This window comes from Genypterus blacodes, unplaced genomic scaffold, assembly GCF_046128005.1.
Source record: "Genypterus blacodes isolate CSIRO-AG114 ecotype Tasmania unplaced genomic scaffold, CSIRO-AGI_Gbla_v1 ptg000348l_1, whole genome shotgun sequence".
Classification (NCBI taxonomy): domain Eukaryota; kingdom Metazoa; phylum Chordata; class Actinopteri; order Ophidiiformes; family Ophidiidae; genus Genypterus; species Genypterus blacodes.
In genome coordinates, this window is record NW_027467132.1 from 1,604,856 (window position 1) to 1,624,000 (window position 19,145).

Below are 19,145 nucleotides of genomic sequence, written 5' to 3' on the forward strand. Positions count from 1 at the left end.
GATGGCCTATTTCAATGGCATAAAAACAAAACAAAAATCAACATTAGAAAGTTAATTTGCCGTTCTAGACATTTTTTTTGTTGTCTCCCCATGACGTTATTCTCCTCTCCCACAGCGTCCATTACAATTACATCCAAATCGCCAATTATGCAAAATAGACGATGACGTCATTTGGCGGCTTCTAGCGACTTTTAGAGCAGCCAATAGCGCCTTCCCTTACTGAGGAGTTGGCAACAGTGGAGGGATAGCGGGCACAGACAGACAGCAGCGAGAGGCTCGGACGACTGTCGCCCTTCATAGCCTTCAGCACCATTGTTTTTACTTTTACAGTCTCGCTTATATATTTGAGATCTTACTGGGTCGGATTATATACTGAAACGCTGTGAACATGGCGCAGCCCGACGGAAAGAAGATCTTCTTTGAGAGCCTGTCCGGAGCGGGGAAAGCCATCGCGGTGCTGACGAGCGGCGGAGATGCTCAGGGTAAAGTACCGAGCCGCACTCTTGACACGGACCGACCGACTCGGTGACATTGTGTGGCCGAGGTCAGGCTCCGTGCTCCCCCCTGGTGTGATGCTGCAGCGTCACGGCGAGGCGGAGACATTTTTAACATACGTCCAGATATCAAACTGCGTATTTAGTTGAGTGGAAAGCGCGAGAATGTCGTTAAGTTAACGCCGGCTAGCATGCTACCACACAGCCGGCTAACAGCATCACCCGCTGTCAGTGATGCGGGGGTTTCTCCTCTGACATTTCCGGTGTCTTTTTTTTGTGATTTTGCTGTCACCTTCCTTAATAAACCGGTGACATAATAACTGGTGAACACACATCAACATACAGTGAGCCGTTCAGTTAGCTTATGCGCTGTGTGAGGCTCAGCGATCAGCATCAGATCGTGACTGAGCCTGTGGTGCCACTGCAATGCAGGAGGTCCGGCGGTCTGAACACGAACCCGACACCTGTGACGGGCCAGCAGCTCGGTAACATGGATGGACTGGTGTGAGGGATAGTGTGAACATGTGAGGCCAGAGTGTGTGTGTGTGTGCGTGTGTATGTGGGACGCCTGCATCCTGTGTACGTGATGAGCCGCTCATGCATTTTTGCGTCACAGAGGAAACCTCGTCATGTGCTCAGCTCCTCTCTGTGTGATCCACGGGCCTGGACCTTATATGGAACACGAGCTTATATCAGTGTGGATGCGACAGATTCATTGATATATATGGACTTCTTACTCTCAGAACAGCTGATATTGATCACCTATTGTTGTTAAACAGCTTCTATAGAGGCTGCATGGTCCTCAAAGTAGAAACTAATCGATAATAATGATCTAATATCTAATAATAAGTGGACTGAAGCCTCTCATTAGGTCCAGCATGCAGAAATAACAACATAGGTTGGGTATTTACTACCACTCTATTATAAATATATTATAACATGCCACTGTCACACTGATCAGTTATACCATAATGATGTCATCGTACAGGGTTTGAAGCTCTATAAATCCAACAGTGTCAATTTGAATTAAAGTGATTTATCAGCTGCATGTTCTTATGATTGCGGGGTCAAATGGGGGAAAATACAGAATAACCTTTTCTTTGTCATTGGCTGAGGTTCATGAAGAAATATATACCAGTATTTTGTCTTAGACTCAGCTTCTTTAAGTTAGTAAGTCATTAGAATAAAGGTTTTGAAAATAAAAAGACGATAACTGCTTCTTTCTTGCCACATTATATAACCGCCCTTCTTGGTCCAGCAGAAACTAACGGACCTGTGGTGGGCGGCTATAGAGAATTCAGTGTTATACATGCTGCTGGGCCCCTGAAACTTCTGCTACCCACACACACACACACACACACACACACCGGCACAGTCAGATTAGAAGCACAGAACAAACTTGAGGTTGTGGCATGCATGACAAGAGCTGAAAGAGCCTGGCAGGAGCTCTTTCATTCCGTCTGCACGAGGGGAGCGGGGCAGCAAAGTGTCAGTCATGCAGAACGAGCGGGCCAGAGTTAGATAATCACAGTTTTCATAAAGATTTATAAGATTAGTCCAAAAAAAAAAAGATTCCCGTCCTGAATTAGCTTCATCCTCTGCATTCCTCACACGTTCACGCTTTTATTTGTCGGTCTCAGGCCTGTAACTCTGCTTTGTATTGATTTGTAATTAAACCTTGTCCATTCATTTGAACATGGTTATGTAAGAGGATAATCAGAGGTCAGGGGCCGACAGTTAGGACGAGATTAAGGCTCTGTTAACTTTATAGTGTCGTGTATGAACGTTTGGTTATGGGACGACACATTTCTCCTTTCCTCTCTTTCATCGATGTCCTTCCTAATGGCCGTGCAATACTATATGGCTTTCTGTTGCTCGGTAACGCCACTGCCGCAGGACATTCAGAGCTTTGGGCTTTTGTTTATCGCACCTTCAACCTAGCCAAGTTGCTGCTCGCCGTGTGTAAAGCATTATCCATTACTATCAATGTGAAGCCAACCCAGCGTTGACATTCAAGTCACAGACTAACGTGAAGCTGGATTGTTTTGACTTTGAGTTCACATGGAGCCCCAAGAGGAGCCGGGGGACATTTAGAGCAAAAATGGAAGTTTAATCAGCTGCAGATCGGTCGAGAAGAAAAACCCCAGGGAGACAAAGCTACAGTAAAAACAAACAGAGCTTAAACACACGCACGTCCAGACACATGTACACACACACAGATGTAAATATACACGCAACTTAAAAGTGAGATACAGCCGTGCAGATCAGGATTTCACGTTTGTTTGCAGCAGTGAAGGAACTCCTCTTGTTCATCACAGCATTGTTTAAGCATCACAGTGTTATAGTGGTGTTATAAGTTTAGTCTGACTTGTGTTTCTGACCTGTAGGGATGAATGCTGCTGTGCGGGCTGTGGTCCGTATGGGCCTATACGTGGGAGCAAAGGTCTATTTCATTCATGAGGTGAGTCTTACCACAAACTCTGTCCTCTCTCTCTTGTCCAGGCCGGCCAAGTGGCTTTAGGATTAAGACACAAAGCACTCCCGCCAACGTCCTTGGGTCCAAAGTGGACTGTCTGCTCCTCTAACATCAGGGGACTAAAGAGAGACAAAAACAAGACGAGGATCAAAATTGGTGGCATGTGAAATGAATCTGTACACAATTTTGTACAGTTCTGCTGAGTCATGTTCCCCATGACTGAATTTGATGTGCAACATCCTTGGATTCCCCCTCAGTGCTTCCATCATCTTCACCTTAACCACTCAGTTTTAAACCTATGTAGGAGTAGGATCACTTTCCTGCACAACATTCAGGGCTTACTGCTACAAAACAAATCACACTGAACACGAGAGTACATACATGCACGTTAGGGGCTGCAGTTCATTGGCCTGCAGCAGAAACCTCTGTGCCTGTCCATCCTGTGGCCCAGCACATCTGTGCATGTGGTGAGACACGTTGCTCCCCACGTTGCGTATCTGACTTGATGCTTTAGCAGGAGCATGGTGTGCGTCTCTCATCCCTGTCAGGTGTCACAGCAACATTACATGCTTCAACATACACTGATGCAGAACATGTAAACGTTTGTTAACATTAAATCCCTTTAACAACTACAAGTGTCATGTCATTATGTAATTATGACATAGACCTCAGTAAGGATGATCCAGGGATGCAGTTATGTAATCCTGTCCTTCAGCACTGATGCACACCACTGCTGTTAGTAGCTTACTGATGTAATTTGATGCATTTGTTTGGAAAGCTCTGGTATTTAATTGGTGAGCATCTTCTTCTTCTTGTGTCTGCAGGGATATCAGGGTATGGTGGACGGGGGAGAAAACATAGAGGAAGCCTCATGGGAAAGCGTCTCCAGCATGCTACAAGTGGTGAGTAATGATCTTGGCCAGCATTCCACACATTCAGTGCTATTTCTGTTTAGTGCTTCAGACTGTTGCTGACCTTGTGTGTAGTCAAACATTTAGGAATACTTAGTAGATCCTGACTGATAACAGCACAATCAAACATTAAACACCTACTTACTTGCCAACATACACTTTATTTGTACACTGTTGTGTAGTATTGACTTGGTGATGCATCAGTCTGGCTCCTAGTTCATCCATCAAAACGTTTGAACTTACAGTAAAAGAAACAACAACTGAGAGCAGAGCATTAAAGTAGAACTTAAAGTGCTTGAGTTGTTTTTGTGATTAGATCCCAGCCCCCCAATCCATCAGCCATGTCTTCTTTCTTTTATGACACTTGCATTGTCATCATCAGGGCGGCACTGTAATTGGAAGCGCCCGCTGCATGGAGTTTCGCAACCACGAGGGTCGTCTAAAGGCAGCTCACAACCTGATACAGCATGGGATCACTAACCTGTGTGTGATTGGTGGAGATGGAAGCCTGACAGGTGCCAATCTGTTCAGAGAGGAATGGAGCGGACTGCTGGCAGAGCTGATGGAGAAAGGTACAAGGGAAAGACTGAACAACTATGAAACCTGTTTGTTATCTTGACGAGCCTGAGATGTCCAGCTTGCTTACTTATTAACTTTTTATTTTTTACTATTTGTTTTTATTGAAGCAAACATTTAACATGAACATTTTTTATACAGAAAGAGGGGGAAAGGAAAGAGATAAGAGAGGAAGGTTGTATTGTTACTATTGTTGTTGTTGTGTAACTTTATACGTAGCCCCTGAGGTAAAATAGGCAATAAGAGGTACAAGTAGGTTGAAGTTGAAACAGCAGGAAGCCACGACCGCTGGAGGTTTGTGAGAACATGGCACAGTGGTTTGAAGGCGGAGTCTAGGATGGCATCAGTGAGGTTGATGCCATGATCTCATAGGGTTTATACACTTTATACAGGATGAGGTCAAACAGCAATGTAGGCTACCATAGATCACATCATAGTCTATGGTGAAGAGAGAGAAGAGAGAAACAAACTAAAAAACAAAACCAAAGAGGGGAAGTCCCACCCAACCCCGCAGTCACACAACCCTAAAATAAATAATAATAATAATAATAATAATAATAAATGAAAAAATAAAAAGGAACCAGGTTTTCAGTCACTGTACAAATCTGAACCTTTCATTTTAGTTTGCTTCCTTTTGTGAAAATCGCTTCCCTGTCATTGTTTATCTTTGCTAGGAATAACCTTCGTGTGATCTGTTCTCCATGAACATTCATTCAAAAAGCTCCTCACAGTGATAAGGATGGAATGGTGTGAACGCGACCTCATGTGAGCTCAGGGGAAGTGAACCCTTCTGAAACACTCACTGCCTTTAACGGTGGATGGAATTCCCCACATGCATGAACAAGATCAACTAAAACAATCCCACTGAACATGAAGATGTTCTCTGATGTGGTTTGTGCTGTAAATCCAAGCCACTTCTCACATTTCAAAGAACTGGTTTGGCTTTTTTCCCTGAGCTTAGCACTTTCCACACATCAAACAGTGCTGCTGCTAATCTCACACTGTTATGGGAAACAACAGGCAGGGAGAGCTACAAGTCTGAATTACTGTAAGAAAGTTACTTTAGAAACAAATAAAGTAGTGATTCACGACTCACGATCGATCCTTTCAGGTCTGATCGAAGCCGACGCGGTTCAGAAGTACTCGGCCCTGCACATCGTGGGGATGGTCGGCTCCATCGATAACGACTTCTGTGGAACAGACATGACAATTGGCACCGACTCTGCCTTGCACAGGATAATTGAGGTGGTGGACGCAATTATGACAACGGCACAAAGGTGAGGAGTGTGTCAGAGCGTGCTACGCTTCACAAGTACTGCATTATAAACCGCTAGATAATAGCTCACTCGTGCTAAATCCAATTAAACTCTTTAAGAGACAGATTCCCAGCCGGCACACTGGGCCTCTCATCATGTTATCAATGTGTGGTGTTGTTACGCTTCCTCCCATGTTGATATCATGTCAAGTGTGTTTCCTCCGAGCCATTTGGAGTTGAAGATAGTCGTAAAGAAAACAGTGGAATTTCCAATTATTTGTGTGTGTGGAGAGTCACATTAATAGAATAGTTTATTATTTAATGGAAGTTAAATTGACTGAACTGAAATTGCAAATTGACACCATTACCACCATGTCGGCTCCATTTGGTGTCATCTTCCATGTGTCTTTCTGAACAGCCGTGTTAGAGAAAGGTTCTGCTGTGTCTTGATGTCTCCTTCTCTTTCAGTCACCAGAGGACTTTTGTGTTGGAAGTGATGGGCAGACACTGTGGGTAAGGATGCCTCTGATAGATTTGATGTCAGATGTGCAAATGTTATTTTGGGCCAGAGGCCGCCATCATCACTCGTGTTTACATACCTTGTGTTTGGCGTTGGTGTCTTCTTCCTCTAGTTACCTGGCGCTGGTGAGTGCCCTGGCTTGTGGGGCAGACTGGGTGTTGATCCCTGAGATGCCCCCCGAGGACGGCTGGGAGGACAAGATGTGTCAGAAACTGTCTGCGGTAACATGATCTCATTGGTTTCTTCACAGGAAACGTATTGAAGCTTACAATGCACCAGACTCAAGGCTGCATAATGTTTCTCAGGCATCTCGTTTCATCAAAGAGTGTTTTTTATAACGCTACACAACACTCCACTGTTTTTATACCAACTGAAGAATTGCATCTGTCTTTAATCACAGAGGATTATGGTGAAGAATCGTGTTTTAATGATCATCTGATGTCTTAATGTGATCTCTGCTCTGGAAACATGTTGTTGTTGTTCTATGGTGCAGACCCGCTCCAGGGGCACAAGGCTGAACATAATCATAGTTGCTGAAGGTTCCATTGACAGGCACGGGAAGCCTATAACCTCTAGTATTGTCAAGGATGTGAGTACCTAGGGCCAAACAAAGGGGAAGCCAGAAGCATGGAGACCCGACTGCTATGAATCAGGCTGCTGAGCCACACATGCACCTGACCCAAACATACGGTCACTGACATCAGGGAAAACCAAGAGGGAAACCAATCTCGCTTCAAATGACATCACCGTGCAATACGTGTAACCTTGGCCAATGATCAGGCAGGGATTCTGGGTATTGGCGATTCCAAAAAGCTGAGCTGTAGTGACTTGTGATGTCCGGACCCTATGCTTCTGAAAGCCCATGTCAAAGCCGTTGCCTGAGTTTTTCTGTCATGTTGTCTCTCCACCAACCCTCCCTGTAGAATCGAGCAGGAATGAAAAGGCTGAATATCATTATTGTAGCGGAGGGGGCGATTGATCATAACAACAAGCCCATAACCACTGACTATATCAAGGATGTGAGTACGGAGCTCTTAGTAACGACGTGTGGCAGGTTCCACTGTGACATCCAGCTTCAAGTGCCTCCTGTATGACCTCTACTAGTGTACTGCTACCCTGGTGTGGCTTTGACTTTGTTGCTGTGCCTTCTGGAATGCTCTGTCAGACCTCACCTCCTCTAGTTTGGTAAGGCAGCTTTCACTTGCTTCTCTGTAGCTGTGCGCCCCTCGATCAGACCCCGCAGCTAAACGTCACAAAGCCAAGCAGCTCTCACATATTAAAGACGCTAAAGGTTTGTCCAAAGTCTCTACTCTCATCTTAGCGCACTAACTGACAGCTAATTTGAAGACAAAGATGTAAAACATTAACGTTTTGTTGGACGCTACCCGTCTCAAAGTTAACCTGGCACATACCGATCTGAGATCCAAACCCACTAACATGACTGAAAAATAAGAATGGTTTGCATGTGCTTTGCTGTTTCCTCTTCTTCTCTGCATTCCTACTGTGTTCTCCTGTGTGTGTTTAGTCTGTGCCAGTGTGTGTGTGTGTGTGTGTGCATGTGGAACTCTGAATGTTATGTCACTGCATCATTATCATTATTCAATGTTACTCATGTGCCTTACATTTAAGTAGCATTGGAATAATAAACTATATTCATTACTTACTGCTTTTTTAATTATGTGGTAATATCTAAACGTTTCTCCCCTCTAGCTCGTTGTCAACTGTTTGGGCTTTGACACACGAGTGACAATCCTGGGTCACGTCCAGAGAGGAGGGACCCCGTCTGCTTTTGACCGCATCCTGGTAGGGACAGGGTTTCATTTTAACCTGGAATGACCTCAGATTAACATGGGATTATTATAGAGAAGTGTTTAGGACACAGATTTCAGAAACTGTATCAGATTAGTTATTACCTTTCACTCATTTCAGCAATTATAGTATTGTATAGATAACTATGCATTTGTTTAATGTAGTACGCAGTAGACCTGTGCTCAGCCCCGGTCCAGTCATGAGTGTGTGTGTCCCTGTGTAATCCTGTATTTGTCATGTTCTCATACCTCTAAAGAGGAACGGCCACTGGTTTTAGGTTAAGCACATTAACAGATTAATGTATTAGCACACGCTGTCATGAAAAGGTGTACAGAGGAAACTGTTGTGTGTGTGTGTGTGTGTGTGTTTGCTCACGCAGGCCAGTCGCATGGGTGTGGAGGCTGTTTTTGCTCTTCTGGAGACCACAGCCAACACACCAGCCTGTGTGGTCTCTCTGAGCGGGAACCAGTCGGTGCGCCTGCCTCTGATGGAGTGTGTGCAGATGGTAAGGTGCAGGCCGAGTCTCTGCACAGTCGCACATGCAACACACACACACACACTTACAAAATAAGGGAAGCTGCGAAGAGAGGGAGACTTCAAAGCACATGCAAACACAGACGCTCGATAATGAGTGTGTGATAGGAGAGAGACTCAGTGGAGCTGAAGTGACGACAAACAGCAGCGTCCATTTGGTCCTGAGTGGCTCTCATGTTCACACACACAGAGAGAGAGAGAGGTGGAAGGGTTAAGCTGCAGTTGTGTCCAGTTAATGACTCTCCAAAACGATCGCGCGCACACACACACACACACACACACACACACACACACACACACACACACACACACACACACACACACACACACACACACACACACACACACACACACACACACACACACACACACACACACACACACACACACACACACACACACACACACACACACACAGTCATTTATGTCCCCATGCTGATGAGTCACAAATGATTGATGATCAAAGATAAATGACTGCTGGATTGAAACAAAATAATTGACGACATCATCCACAATAAAGTTCCTATCTCTCTACACTCATTTGAGCTTCAAACACTGCACACTGAATTTAGTGTGTCCTCACAATTTTCCAACAAATGATCATGATTTATTACTAAACATTATTATTTCAGATTGGGAATTTGCCATTCTAATCTCCACTGCTTGTCTCTGTCCATGCACACAGAATGAGGCTCTGCTTCTGCACTCATTGTGAACACACAGCGTGGAGTAACAGTGACGCACGCCCTCTCTCCCATGTTCTCCACAGACTCAAGCGGTCCAGAAGGCCATGGACGAGAAAAGGTTTGAGGACGCAGTGAAGCTTCGGGGCAGGTACGACTTTAACAGGATCCAATCTGAGTGATACTGCTCAGTGTAGGCCACCAGTGTTCCCAACATCATTACATCATAGCCACTGATCACGTGCCATAATAAAGCTTTGTATCATTTTATGTATTGAACGTCTTCCTTTATTACAGGAGTTTTGAAAACAATCTGAAGACGTACAAACTGCTGGCTCACCATAAACCTGAATCTGAATTACCATGCGTAAGTAAAGTGATGTTGGTGACTCAGTGTGTGTGTCTACGTGCAGGAGCTTCCTGTTTGGGTGTTTCCTTGACAAAAGATTGTTAATGAGTGCTGAGATCCAGTAACCGCCTTTTTACAGTTATGACCAGGAGGCAAAACACAGTTCTTACCTGCTGGATGCTCCCCGGCTGTAGTTGCTGTGAAGCTCAGGCTACCCAGAGTTAGTCAGTGGAGCAGCAGCATCAGATAAGAGCCGGCTCCCTGCTGAGGGTCACGGCTCGGAGCTGACAGGAGTTAGAGTTGTTTCAGCACGATACTCTGCCTCCAAAGAATGCAACTCCAAACTGTAGATCTGTGAAGTGAAGCAGACTGCATGCTGTGGAGCTAACTTTAGGGTTTGGCTCTGTGATAATGAGTGCACAGCATGTGAACAGAGCAGGAACCATGTATCGATCCATTCTGCAGCTAACCCTGTTCATCACAGCCCTCCCAGTTACACCACACATGATACAACTCTGTACTGTTTCCATGAATCGAGCTCAGATGCACGAGATATGCTTGTGAAATCCGTTTAACCTGTTGTTCTCCTTTGTACTTCCTCAGAGCAATTTCAATGTTGCAGTGTTGAACGTTGGCGCTCCCGCTGCCGGCATGAACGCTGCCATCCGCTCAGCTGTCAGGGTGGGAATCACAGAGGGCCACAAGATGTTTGCCGTCAGTGATGGGTTTGAGGGATTCTACAAAGGACAGGTGGGTGACACACACACATAAACCTGCCTCCTTTCTGCTGCTCACACAAAGAGGAATGATCACTGAATCAATCAATGAAATGGATCTCATTCTCTCAAACTATTGGAGAAGTGTAGTCTAAACGGTCAAAGCACAAACTGAGCCCTGCCTGTGTTGCGTCAGTCTGGACCGTAACTCGAGTCTTGGCTCTCTCTGGTCAAACTAGTTTCACAGGCCCCTCCTTTAACCGTCCCTGCTCAAGTTAAGTTCCCCTTGGGCAGGAAGTGATTGTTGCAAAAATAAAACCGCAGTCAGTAAAAACATTTCACACTCAACCTTCATCTACTTGTCTTCAACTTGTTGTCACTGCTGCGTCAGGTCTGTGCCCTGCTCAACTGAATTCAGGGCGCTGATGCTGATGATTCCATTGTATCGACTCCTTTTGTATGCGTCCTGTGTGTTAGGAGTGTGTATGCTTACATGTGTTTCTGTTTCCTCCCCTTCAGATCCAGGAGATTAAATGGTCTGATGTTGGAGGATGGACAGGTCAGGGTGGATCGCTGCTGGGAACTAAACGGTAGGAAAAAAAAAATCAAGATTAGTTTGTTCAGGTCGTCATCATTGCTTGATCTTCATGTATAAATAGTAACATGTTCTTGTTGCGTGCTTGTTTTCTTCCTCAGCACACTTCCAGCAAAGCACGTTGACAAAATAGCCGAACAGATTCGAAAGCACAACATAAACGCTCTGCTAGTTATCGGAGGGTTTGAGGTACGTGTGATACTTGCTTTTATTATTTGTGACTCTCATTTAGATAATGATGTAATGAGGCCACAGTCTCATCATTGACGTGTCCATTATGTTGTCAGCTAATGGAGAAAGAGCTCACAGCCTCAGCATTAAGGCTTCATACAGCTCCTTTACTATAATGATGTATTATGACTGTATGTAGGTCACAGTAAATATGTTTAAGCTGATCCTAACCCATTTTGTGTTAGCATAGCACCACATCCTCCCCATGCTTCATCTTCATCATGCTGTAGAGTCGTCCCTCAGCCAGGAACTAGAGCAGCTTCTTCTACAAAGCAATGTTGGTCTGCTGGAGTGTTTGGCTGAATAGAGACACAAGCAGAGTTAAAGTGAAATGACAAGTGGACCAACATTGGAAACACAAATAGTGGGATGATTTAGTTTTAATTAGAAGTAGGACACCTGCTCTTCATCATCAACCACCTCACACACTCCTGTTTAGACGCTCACTAGCTGTACCTCTCCTGTAAACATGTAATGAGTTTTGTGTTCATGTGTATGAATGAGTGAGTGAGTCAGTGTGTGTAAGTGTGTGAGTGTGTGTGGAGTAGTACCTGTCTGTTTCGCTGCTGCTGTCCGTTGTGATAGACCTGGCTCCTCCCCTTGGCTCCTTCACTTTACCTGTCTGTCTCTCCCTCCCTGTTTGGAAAGTAAGACTAAACCAAAACAACCTTCTAGCCTCTCAGCCTCTAAAGCCCTTGGCTCTGCCCTTCAGGCCTTCCTGTCGCTACTGGAATTGTTAACGGCGCGTGGGAAATATGACGAGTTCTGTGTTCCCATGGTGATGGTCCCAGCCACTGTCTCCAACAATGTGCCAGGCTCAGACCTCAGCATTGGAGCAGACACGGCTCTGAACGCTATCACTACTGTAAGTGACGGGCAACCGGGATAGTTCATCTCAACAACACACACACACGAAACACACACATAGTGTCCATAGTCCAGTGTGCACAGTAGCGACGCTCCCTTCCTGAACAGGTAAGTTGGAGAGCGGTGACATGGAGGCATGCTGTGAGATGCACACGTGTGTGACGGCCATGTTCTCTCTGCCTGCATGTGAACTCTGTGATCGTGTCCATCTTCATCAGGATGAGTGTTCATCTGCATGTCAGTGTATCGCTGCTTTGTGAGGGGACATTCACAGCAGAGCACAGACTAGGGTCAAAGGTCATAGGTCGTTCAGACTTCATGTCACCATGCAAAAGAGCGACTCTGCTGCTTTTGGATATGAAGAGAGAAACTGGCCTTGGCCGTCATCTTCATCATGTGAATGCAGACTCAGTGCTCCTCCTGCCTGCACAAACACACACACACACACCCTTCTCCTTTCTGGCTATTCTCACACCTCCTCTCCTCTTTCTGTCTTCTCTCCATCCTATAACCTTTTCCATGTTTCCCTCTTCCTTCCATTTGAGTAATTCTCCACCTTTTACTTTCTTTCTTTAACTCTTTCACTCACATCCCCTCTCCCCTCCCTCTCCCCTCCCTCCGTTCTGCCAAAGGGAAGCCATAGCTGCTATCACACGGAACGGGCCGGAATGGCAGGTCACGCTCTCGCCTCTCTCTCTCTAAACTAAAGTGTTGTTTGGGTTCTAATGCGCTTTCACTGCGGCTCCAGGCGTTTGAGAGTCTGCTGCAGCTGTCCGACGCTCGGGCCGCCCACCGGGAGCTTTGCATCCCCATGTGTATGCTGCCTGCCACCATAAGTAACAATGTACCAGGCACTGATCTAAGTATCGGGGCAGACACGGCCCTCAATGCCATCGTGGAGGTAAGGCCGCTCATCCCTATGGAACTTAAAGCTCACACCGACTGTCTCTAACCTGTAAACACACAGCTTTAGGCTTCACTCTGAGCGTACACACACACATTAGACACTGTGAAGTCCAGTCTCCTTCAGCCCTCATCCAGTTGTTTCCTGTCTCCTTCCAGGCGTTTGATGTAACTGAGCGATGCTAAGTGTTGCGTTCTCTCTTACCCCTGTGCAGGACTCTGTGTTTATGTGGTGCAAGCAGCATTATTAGACTGACTCTGCCTGATTAGTGTGGCTGAAGCTGAACTGCGAGGGAATGAGCATGACGGCCTTGATAGTTGATGCACGACTTGTTTGATTTTGTGCCTCTCTCTCTCTCTGGAACGCTTTATGTTACCAATATGGGGCTTCTGAAGAAACACACACACACACACACACACACACACACACACACACACACACACACACACACACACACACACAGACATGTTTAACACAACCACATACAGCAGTCTAATATAGATGTGTGTGTGTGTAGTGGTTAATGAGTGTGACTGACATGCAGTGTGTGCACGTGTCAGACTTGTGACCGCATCAAGCAGTCGGCAAGCGGCACCAAGAGACGCGTGTTCATCATCGAGACCATGGGAGGCTACTGTGGCTACCTTGCCAGTGTGGGCGGCCTGGCCTCTGGGGCCGACGCCGCCTACATCTTTGAGGAGCCGTTTGACATCAGAGACCTGCAGGTGACAAAGCATCTCTCCTTCACACACACACACACACACACTCCTAGACTAAAGAAATAGGTCATCTCTCACCTTGTTCACTAGAGGGCACTGTTGGCTTTCACTCATCAACCAGACTCCCATTTATGCCCACAGGCCAATGTTGAACATTTGACGGAGAAAATGAAGACCAGCATTCAGAGAGGCCTCATCCTCAGGTAAGAGCTGTGGACCAAAGGAGCTCGGATGTTCTCTCCTTGTTCTCCTTGTTCTCCTTGTTCCCTGTAGCCGAGTCTGAAGACCATGTGTTTGGGGAGAGACTGTCGATGCAGTAGGCCTCCCTCTAGTGGCACACATGGTGAAGTGCAGATCCACTCAGACGTCGCCTAAGGGCTCTTATTTCCTGTGTGTGTGTGTGTGTAGGAATGAGAACTCTAATGAGAACTACACGACCGACTTCATCTACCAGCTGTACTCAGAGGAAGGAAAGGGCGTGTTTGACTGCAGGAAGAACGTCCTGGGTCACATGCAGCAGGTAGGCCCGGCTCACTTCTTCTTCTCTATCCTCACATTCTGCTACCAGGGAAATGAAGTTAGTGACGTCTTTTGTTTTGATGAAAGGGAGGAGCTCCGTCTCCGTTTGACCGCAACTTTGGGACCAAGATCTCTGCCAAGGCCATGCAGTGGATCTCCAAGAAGCTGGTGGAGGTTTACAGACAAGGTGCAGTGAAAGCTCCACTTCCTTAAGGCTCAGCTGAACTGTGGCTCCTCACAGATCTGTGGCTCTGCATTCAGACCATAGAATAAAACTCCTCTTTGTTTCTTGTGTCCGTTTGCCAAACTCATGGATGCCATATAAGATGAAGGTAAAACTTTTTCCTCGTTCTGGCTCCGACATTCGTCTGTGTATTTACTTTACGCTCCATCTCTCCATCTGTCATCTCCACTGTTGTTGCCATACTCGTATAGATGAGCGCCCACTGTAGGCTCATGTTGAGCTTCAGCTTCTAGCGCTGGCTGCCGTCGCCGCCAGTCTGCCTGTTAAGTTAGCGGCTCCATTCTCAGCAACCTGCCTTATTCATTGGTTGAACTGGGAGTGTGTCTGAACCCTTTTCTTTCCCCTGCTTTGCCCCATATTCAGTGTTTTGGACGCTGCTGCATCATGGCTTTGTAGAAATGTAACATCCCCTCTTTAGTTATCCCGTCTCTTAACTGTGGCACGGCTCCATCATGTAGATTAGACATGAACACGATGTTAAAGAGCCGTCCTCTCCTCTCCTCTGCCCAACACAAAGTTTCACCATAATGCATGTTTGTAAGCAGAACAACGAGGGGTTAAGTTTGTTTGTGTGTCCCTACGTCTCATGGCTCTCGTGTCTCCCTGCAGGCAAAGTGTTTGCTAACACTGACGACTCGTGTTGTCTCCTGGGGATGCGCCGCAGGGCTCTGGTCTTCCAGCCGGTGGTTCAACTCAAAGAGCAGACTGACTTTGTGTGAGTATCACTCAACAAACCCAAACACAACTTAGACCACTGTCTCACACACACACCCACACACACCTGCTGAGATACGCTGTGTGTGTGTGCCTGCAGCCACAGGATCCCTAAGGAGCAGTGGTGGCTGAAGCTGCGTCCTCTGATGAAGATCCTGGCCAAGTACAAGACCAGCTACGACTTCTCCGACTCCAGTCAGCTGGAGCACGTCCACGACAACCGGCCCCGAGACTCTGACGCCGCTGCGGACATGTGAAAGGCTCGCGCTGCCACGTCACACCGCTGCCCGTGATGTAACAGCGCCCCTCAAAGGGAGAACAGGTCTCTCCTCAAAGGGTCAAAGCTGTGTTCACTTCCTGTCCCCGCATTCTAAATGTTACTCCTTCCTCTCATTAGCGTGTTTAGCGACGGCACTAAGCACTGTAACCTAGCCTGTCTGTAATGTCAAACACACACACACAGCTGCCACGCACTGACAAACAACCCTGCATCTGCTGTATGTGTGTGTGTGTGAGTGTGTGTTGCCCTGGATGTTGAGCGTAGTCGTCGTTTAAAAAGCACTTTTTCTGTCTTTGTTTGCCGACGCTCTGAGCAGAGAGTCGGATGAGGACAGAATAGACGCAGTATCTGCTGTGTGTGTGTGTGTGAGTGAGTGAGTGAGTGAGTGAGTGAGTGAGTGAGTGAGTGAGTGAGTGAGAGAGAGAGAGAGAGAGAGAGTGTGTGTGTGAGTTGAAGCGTATTGATGTGAGACGGATGCAATACAGTTCTACTGATGCAAGTTGAGGGAGCTTACTTGCTGTGCTTTAATCTGAAACTAATATTTATCTATTCATCATTGTTCCTTTCTCGCGTGTTACACTGATACACAGCACAGATCTGACTGTAGACCGACTGTAGACTGCTGTGGTAGGTAGCTGTCCGTCATGTTGCACCTTTTAATTTAAATGTGTGAAAGAACGTTTTAAACCCACAAAATAAAAACTATGACAACAGAAGGTGCCCACAGTGTGACCGAGTCTTTGTTTACATCAGACTGCTGCTGCTTCAGTCAGAGAAATCACAACACTGAGGCGTAATGACAGTAAAGTAATAAGAGTTTACCGTCTGTTGGACTCCGACACAAGTGAACGAGGGGAAACAATGAATGAAGAATCTCCCAATATGTTTATCCTCCTGTGAATCCCTCTCTCCTCTCTAACGGTGAGTGTGTGCTTCACCTGACAGCCAGCAGATGGAGCCAGAGCACCGTCACATCCCTGAGCTGAGGGTTCATCGGGTCCACTGTGCTGTGTGTGTGTGTGTGTGTGTGTGTGTGAATGTATTCTCTCCATCAGCTGCTGTCCACTTCTGCTCTTGACAATCTGAGGCTACGCCGCTGTATGGCCAAACTAGATTAACCAAATGAGCGCTGTGTGCGTGCGTGTGTGTGTGCGTGGCCGTAATTAGGAATTAATCTTATCGTTTGAAAGGAAATTTCTATTTCCCATGGGTGTAGTAAATGTGTATGCATGTAATTGGGCGGCTGTTTCCCGCCTAAATGGAGCCTTTTATTTTCTTTAACCAGGAGTAATTCGGCTCACACACGGCGCGGCTGTAGCCATTGCTTAGTGACATGAAATGTAATGTGAATAAAAGCTACCTGAATCACCTCTGCTCCCCGCGGACCCTCCTGGAGTAACTATCATCCTTAACTCAAGCCAGTGTGTTTAATTTGTCCGCGCACACACAGAAGACACCTCGTTTCCCCTCGCCGTAATTTCCCTCGGACCCCGGCGGACGCGGGGGTTCAGGGCATGTTCTGGCGGCCAGCTTCCTCTCTGAGCGTGAAATTAGTAAATCCAATAATTTGGGTTGATTTAAGAATGCAGGGGGGGAGGGGAGGGGGGGGGGATCCCGTGGGGTCATACACACATAGGTAATCAATACTAATTACCATTTCATTTCTCCCCCTCATTCTTCTCTTTTAGGATCAGGCAGGACTCTGATCTCATTGGACTGATTAAAGGTTGCAAATGAACGGCCCCTCACTCCCCAATTCCCATCAAAGGCCAAGCACATGCTGTAACTTTGTCTTCATTTAATTCTACATTGTCTTCAGACGAGGCCCCAATTATAATCTTGCGGTGAATCTCTGGAATAGCTGGCACAAGTTGACCTTTTTAGATTAGAGGTACATTCTCCGTCTCTCATCAAGTCCCGTGCACTCTCATCTCAGCTCTAATGAACCCCGGTGGTCGGGAGGTGGGGGGTGGGGGGTTTCCCGCGCCGTAATAAAGGGGCGAGTAGCCGCGACGCTACGCTAGGCGCCGCCCGTAAAGGTATCGCGATAACAACGCTAATGACAGCCGATAAATCCTGCCTCGCCGATATTGAAAAAGTAATGTTTGGCTGAAATGAATCACGCACATGTGACGTGCAGATGGAATATTTATGACTGAATAAATCCATGCAAAAATGAATGAGGGTATAATATATTTCAGTGACGGCTGCAGAGTGAAAAAGCGCAGAATAAGAGAAGTTATGGATTTTAGATGGGAATCGCTTTTCTAGTCTATTCCCCGTTGGCGGCGGTGAAAGCGTAGACTGTACTCTGATGCTGCTGTTTGCCAAATAAACAAGAGTGAATCACAGGACCTGTTTCCAGGCGCCGGATGAGGGATCTGATCCGGCTCGCACACATGAAAGGAGCCCCGGCTTAAAAACGAGCCCCGCCGACCTGCACTCCAATTTAGGCTTCCCACAAATCCAGCGGGCCGGCGCCAAAATGCTCATCGGAGAATCTCTTTTTGACAATTAAGACGGCCAGGGAGGCGTGGAAAGCTCTCTATTTCATTAGCCTCTGTGCGGCGCCGCTCTATCTGTCCACTGAGCCTTTACTTACTTATTAGTACAAGTCTGCTGTATTTTGTTGGGGGAAGCAATTAGTGAAATCTACATGAAAAGGCAATTTCCTTTCCCTTTCCTTTTCCCCTTTTCTTTCCCTTTCTTTCCCTCCTCTCTCTCCCTCCCCTCCCTCTCTCTCGCACTCACACACACACTTCACCAGGATCAGACAGATCTAAAGAATGGCATTTGGGCACTAATGAAATTCGCCGTGCATCATTTCGACTGTTAATCTTTGGATGAAAGTGACTCGTGTCTTTATTTACTCGTTTCTGTGTGACAAATGAGCGGAGTTGGCTAAAATTACATTGGAGCCGCCGCGCTTCCCTATTTAACCAAAGGCGGGGAGCATCGGCTGGCAGTCAGCTTAGAGACCGCAGCTCCACTTTGATGTATTGGAGTTAATATCTTCCTGACATTTCTCAGGACAGATTTTCATCACTGGATTCATCTGTACTTTTGGGGCTCGGTGATAAATGACTCAGGACGTTCATCTTCCTCCCCTCGTCTGCTCGCCTCTTTGGAAAAAAAACTCTAAACGTGCGTGCGTGTGCGTGTGTAAATATGTGACATTTGTTTCATGAGGCCGCGTCCAAATGCCGCGTTTGGGTTCGCCTGGGCGTCTGTGTGAGCCGGTGTGAGCGTGCACGAGCTCCGGCCTGAGCCTGAGCGTGCACGAGCTCCGGCCTGAGCCTGAGCGTGCACGAGCTCCGGCCTGAGCGTGCACGAGCTCCGGCCTGAGCGTGCACGAGCCCCGGCATGAGCACGAAGTCGCTCCTGACAAGAAATGGACGGCGACATTAATGGAAGTGACATTAATTTGACAGAGCGCTCACTAACATGCGAAGTCACTCGCAGTTCATAAGAATAATATTAACTCTACATTAACATGCAAGGCTGTCTGTTGCAACAGATGCCGAGCATTTTGGAGTCGGAGCGCCGCAGCCTGGAATTCTGGGCCGTGAAAGCTCAAGCAACGAGAAAAGCCTCATTCTTGGCGTCGGACGTATATCGCCCTCATGCTGACGCGCTGAAACTCCAGAGACGCCGTCCAGCTGCATTCTCTTAATAGCTAAGAGCAGCAGACGCCGTAAAGGTCACAGTTTAGGAGCAGGTTAGAGGTCAAACCTGCACCCGTTCATCAC

General features: G+C 46.8%; 1 protein-coding gene across 7 annotated transcripts; it reads left to right on the forward strand.

Annotated features, from left to right (window-relative positions):
* Positions 1-209: 209 nt before the first annotated feature.
* On the forward strand, positions 210-16,112 carry pfkpa (phosphofructokinase, platelet a). 7 transcript variants are annotated; one of them, XM_076138011.1, is made up of 23 exons: positions 210-482; positions 2,882-2,955; positions 3,795-3,872; positions 4,264-4,453; positions 5,569-5,734; positions 6,181-6,225; positions 6,345-6,453; positions 6,726-6,821; positions 7,156-7,251; positions 7,943-8,035; positions 8,421-8,546; positions 9,345-9,409; positions 9,556-9,625; positions 10,211-10,357; positions 10,843-10,913; positions 11,020-11,107; positions 11,862-12,014; positions 13,481-13,645; positions 13,781-13,842; positions 14,048-14,159; positions 14,246-14,345; positions 15,012-15,117; positions 15,217-16,112. In XM_076138011.1, the coding sequence occupies exons 1-23, from the start codon at positions 389-391 to the stop codon at positions 15,371-15,373; spliced, it is 2,463 nt and encodes an 820-aa protein (XP_075994126.1). In that variant the 5' UTR covers positions 210-388; the 3' UTR covers positions 15,374-16,112. The 7 variants fall into 7 exon arrangements, with proteins under 7 accessions (XP_075994126.1, XP_075994132.1, XP_075994125.1 ...); XM_076138010.1 differs by lacking the exon at positions 11,862-12,014 and adding an exon at positions 12,765-12,917 and having other exon boundaries at positions 211-482; XM_076138016.1 differs by lacking the exon at positions 6,726-6,821 and adding an exon at positions 12,765-12,917 and having other exon boundaries at positions 211-482.
* Positions 16,113-19,145: the final 3,033 nt, after the last annotated feature.

Coding starts and splice junctions, on each gene's coding strand:
- pfkpa (XM_076138016.1), top strand. CDS start 389: ATGGCGCAGCCCGACGGAAAGAAGATCTTCTTTGAGAGCCTGTCCGGA. Junction 13,646..13,780: donor TTGACATCAGAGACCTGCAG/GTGACAAAGCAT, acceptor TTATGCCCACAG/GCCAATGTTGAACATTTGAC. Junction 15,118..15,216: donor AAAGAGCAGACTGACTTTGT/GTGAGTATCACT, acceptor GTGTGCCTGCAG/CCACAGGATCCCTAAGGAGC.